The sequence below is a fragment of the Galdieria sulphuraria genome, assembly GCF_000341285.1.
Source record: "Galdieria sulphuraria unplaced genomic scaffold scaf_290, whole genome shotgun sequence".
Taxonomy (NCBI): Eukaryota; Rhodophyta; class Bangiophyceae; order Galdieriales; family Galdieriaceae; genus Galdieria; species Galdieria sulphuraria.
The window spans coordinates 1-4,024 of NW_005178185.1; the positions used below are offsets into that span (position 1 = coordinate 1).

General features: G+C 34.2%; 1 protein-coding gene across 1 annotated transcript; it reads left to right on the forward strand.

Moving 5' to 3' along the window:
* The first annotated feature begins 2,320 nt into the window (after window positions 1–2,320).
* Window positions 2,321–2,871, forward strand: Gasu_65020 (uncharacterized protein). Its single transcript, XM_005702301.1, has 2 exons — window positions 2,321–2,540; window positions 2,589–2,871. Exons 1-2 carry the CDS (start codon window positions 2,413–2,415, stop codon window positions 2,701–2,703), a joined length of 243 nt encoding a protein of 80 aa, XP_005702358.1. The 5' UTR covers window positions 2,321–2,412; the 3' UTR covers window positions 2,704–2,871.
* The last annotated feature ends 1,153 nt before the right edge of the window (window positions 2,872–4,024 follow it).

Consider the following 4,024-nt stretch of genomic DNA (forward strand, 5'->3'; position numbering starts at 1 on the left):
GATTCGTCGATATATGCTATCTCTTTTTTGTCTCGGAAATTCAAATTTGATCACAATTGTTTCCTGTTAAAATATGTTTCAAATACCTACTTGAAAACACTTATTTGTATGCCTTAACAAAGAAAACGATCTTATGAACTTTGACAAAGTCAACGTGCACTTTTTCATGTCCTAGGAGATCCTCTGATACTGTTTCATAACTTTGTGTCTGTTGTAAATTTCAGTCTCGTACAACTGCGAAATAGTTTAAACTTTGGAATATAAAAGGTAAAATGGTTTTTTGCTTCCTTGAAAAAATAAGAAAACCTTGCAAAATCTGGAAAGGGTTTGATTGTCGAATAGTAGTCATTTTGAGGTATCGTATATTTGATATGGACTTTTTTCAACTGACTAGCAGTCCTTTGGTAATTGGCAATAGGATAAGAAGCACCATAATAATTGTTTCGTTCAAAGTTGCCAACGATCTTACTTTACCTCACTCTGGATAAAAGGATTCCAATAAATAACTTTCAATAGGCTTTTCGTAAATGAAAACTACATAAAGTTACATCCCATCCATTTATTCATACAGCTTTCTGTTTACTACTCGCATATTCTTATTCGTTTGAGAATGGACTGGTCCAAACATTTCACGAATTTCTTGTTCACTGGCTTTTACTCAGTTGACCAACATTGCCAATTGTTTATCAAATTTCATTGTCTTTTTTTTTCCATAGAGACTCCGAAATTCGTTGTTTCGACTACCTTTTCGTTTGACTCGAAAATATTCAGAGTGTTTTAAAAATTGCTAAGCTATTAGATACACATCCTATCATCAATGACTCAATTTTTGTTTCTTTTAAACTGAAAAACAAGGTGTCAAAACTATATCTCTCTAAACACACATACATAAATATATGTATATATATTAAAGCAATCAAGTATCATGTAACCAAAAAGGAGAGAGAGCAGGTTTACTTTGTAGCTCTTTGAAACTATCCAAGGAAACCAAGGTATAAAGAAAGGGAGAAAGCAGTAGACTTGACAGTCCATAATAAGAAGAAAAAGAAAACATTTCCCAAAGTGTGTACACTCAAGTTTATCAATTTTCTTCGACAACAAGGTCAGATGGAAACAGCTCTACGAACGAACGAACAAAACCTTGTCAACTTGAACTGGGAAGAGATTGTTCCAGATACCAAAAGAAATGACTTTGAGGGTACAAAGGTAGTTATTTTAAGAAGCACGAACAATTCATATAAAAAAGTGCAGTATATATAGATTGCAAGACACAAGACTAAAGAATTGTAGTACACTATCAATTCGTTGACTCATTACCCCTTCCTTTTTTCAGTAAATAGAAAGACGAAAGAGTATTTTTTATGATGATTGAGAAACGAACTGATAACTTTTTTTGTAGTATGAAAACTCAGATTGGAAAGAAGTTGGAAAAAACGATCTCACTCCTGCAGACTTTTACATCATGCCGATGTAAGAATGCACTTTAGACAAGTTGCTGATTTGTGAATCAAAGACAAGTTTTAACTATTGAAGAAGACATATACAAAGCAAGTGGCATAAATAGGAGTAACTTCATTGTGCATTCTCAAGTTGAATATGGCTTGGATAGTGTTGATAGAATGACATGGGTTGTTTGAACTACAGTACATTGTCTGTCCATTTTTCATAAGTCTTCTTTTTCATCAAGTTGTTTTATACCAGCACACGAAAACTATCCCATATGTAAGTGGAGTTATTCATATCCTAGACTTTGTTTCATATAGTATTTATATATCGTCGATAGTCTCTTTAATAGCAAATGCAAAATGATCATATGGATTTATTAAAAGAATTTACCCAAATAGGTTTGACAAACAAAATATTAACTAGTACTAGTAGTCATTTATCCTAACGCATAAAGGATAACCTAGTTTATAGTTTGCTTGGCAAGAATCATAATGAGAGAAAATCCCCACATTCTCTTTTCATAGCTGCAGATAGCTTTTACTATATAACAAGTCGTTGACCACAACTCATTGGAGTGCATTCTTTTTACAAATAACTAAACGTTGGATTATATTGCTATTCTATTCGATAAGAAGAGAATTTTGATTTTGTTATTGGGTCTGATTCTGTATAATATGATGAGTACCAGTATACAATACACACTTTTTAGTGATTTTTTCTGGTAATAGGAAAGATGAGCAATTTGAAAAGAGAGGCCGATTGAAAATGGGCCCGCGCAATTTTGATTTGAAAATTGCCATTCTGGGTGTGGGGTGGGAAAGAATAGGTAAATTGGAAATGGGAGAGAGTGGGGAAATTGCCAAGGGGAAAATGGGTGGGGAAAGGGGCCAATTTGGGCCAACCCCAAGGTGATCGTGATTTGAAAATTGCCATTGTGGCGGGCTGGGAAAGAATGGGTAATTGGAAATGGGAGGGGAAATTGCGATGGGGGAAAATGGGTGGGGAAAGGGGTTTGAGGAAATTGGAGAAGAGGGCCAATCCAAAGGCGATTGTGTTGATTTGGAAATTGCCATTATGGATACAGGGAAGAATGGGTAAATTAGAAATGGGGACATTTGAAATTGAGGACAGTGTGCGAAGAGGACTGAATGTAAATTGAAAATCTTGGGAGAATCCGTACAGGAAGGGTGTTTGAAAAATTCCAATTCGAAAAACAAAAGATTGAAATTTGAACTACAGTTCTATTCTATGAGATAATAGTAGTAGAAAGTTTAATTACATGCTGTTCACATAATGTTTCCATGCTTTCATAATACATTTTTACTCTAAAATAATCTTCTTATAAAATTTCTAAAGAAAATATAATAACAATTTAATATAATTGATTGAAACAATGAAAGCATTATTAAAAAATTTAATCATTGACTTAATTTTTAACTGTTACAATGAAATGTTCAAAGTAAATATTATATAAACACAAAAAACTCAACAAAACAAAAAAAGAATTAATTTCAAAAAGACTATATTAATACAGTATCCACTAAATTGACAAAAGCGAATAATTTTTAGTTTAATTTCAAAATACTTACTAAAAATATACACAACAAAAATAAAAACGATCAGCAAAATTTGATAGCAACCTTGACAAAAAAATATAAACACGCAATAAACGTAAAGATTGTTCTTCAAAAATTAATAACTTTAACAGTGAATATCAGTCTATCAGAGAAACGAGTGCATAGTCGTGGAATGTATAAAAAAAGTTTTTTACTCAAAGAAATAGACATATCTAAAGTGATTAAGTAAAATGGCGCAAAAAAATAATAAACGAACTTAAAAAAGACAAAGAATTGCATCTGGTAAATTGCCATTTGATGAGAGAATATGTGTGGGTGAATGAAATGGTCGATTGCGGGTAAAGGATGGTAGTGCAACTTTGTTTTAAAAATTGTCATGGAGTGTGTGGATGGGGGGAAAGAAGGGGCCAATTGGAAGTGGAAGAGGGTTGGGAGCAATTGTGAATTGGAAATTGCCATGGGGGAAAATGAGTGGGGGGAAGGATTGGGGCCAATTGAGAAGAGAGAGGGCAACTCGAAATGTGGATGGGCAATTGTGATTTGGAAAATGCCGGGGGAAAAATGAGTTGGAGAAGGATTGGGGCCAAATTGGAGAGGGGTCAATTCGAATAGGCAATTGTGATTTTGAAATTGCCATGGGGGGAAAATGAGTGGGAGGAAGGATTGGGGCCAATTGGTAAGAAAGGGGGCCAACCCAGAGGCGGATTGTGATTTTGCAATTGCCATTATTGTTGGTGGGTGGGGAAGGATGGGTAAATTGGAAATGAAAAGGGGCGTTGGAAACTGTAAGGGCAGTGTCAGTGTCTGAAAAGGACAGGGTGGTTTGAATTGAGGAATTTGGGAAAATACAAGAAAGGTGTTCGAGGAGTTTAAGTTCCAAAAGTAGAAGATTTCAAGTTGACCTTGATTCATATTTTAGGACATTTAAATAGTAGTAAACTTGACGACATACTGTCCACGCAATGTTTCTATGTTTTTATCATACAACCTCAGTCAAACAT

What these genes read in the sequence shown, in the direction of transcription:
- Gasu_65020 (XM_005702301.1), top strand. Translation starts at nt 2,413, where the DNA reads ATGGGAGGGGAAATTGCGATGGGGGAAAATGGGTGGGGAAAGGGGTTT. An exon ending in ATGGATACAGGGAAGAATGG is followed by an intron (nt 2,541 to 2,588) that starts GTAAATTAGAAA and finishes GTGTGCGAAGAG; the next exon opens with GACTGAATGTAAATTGAAAA.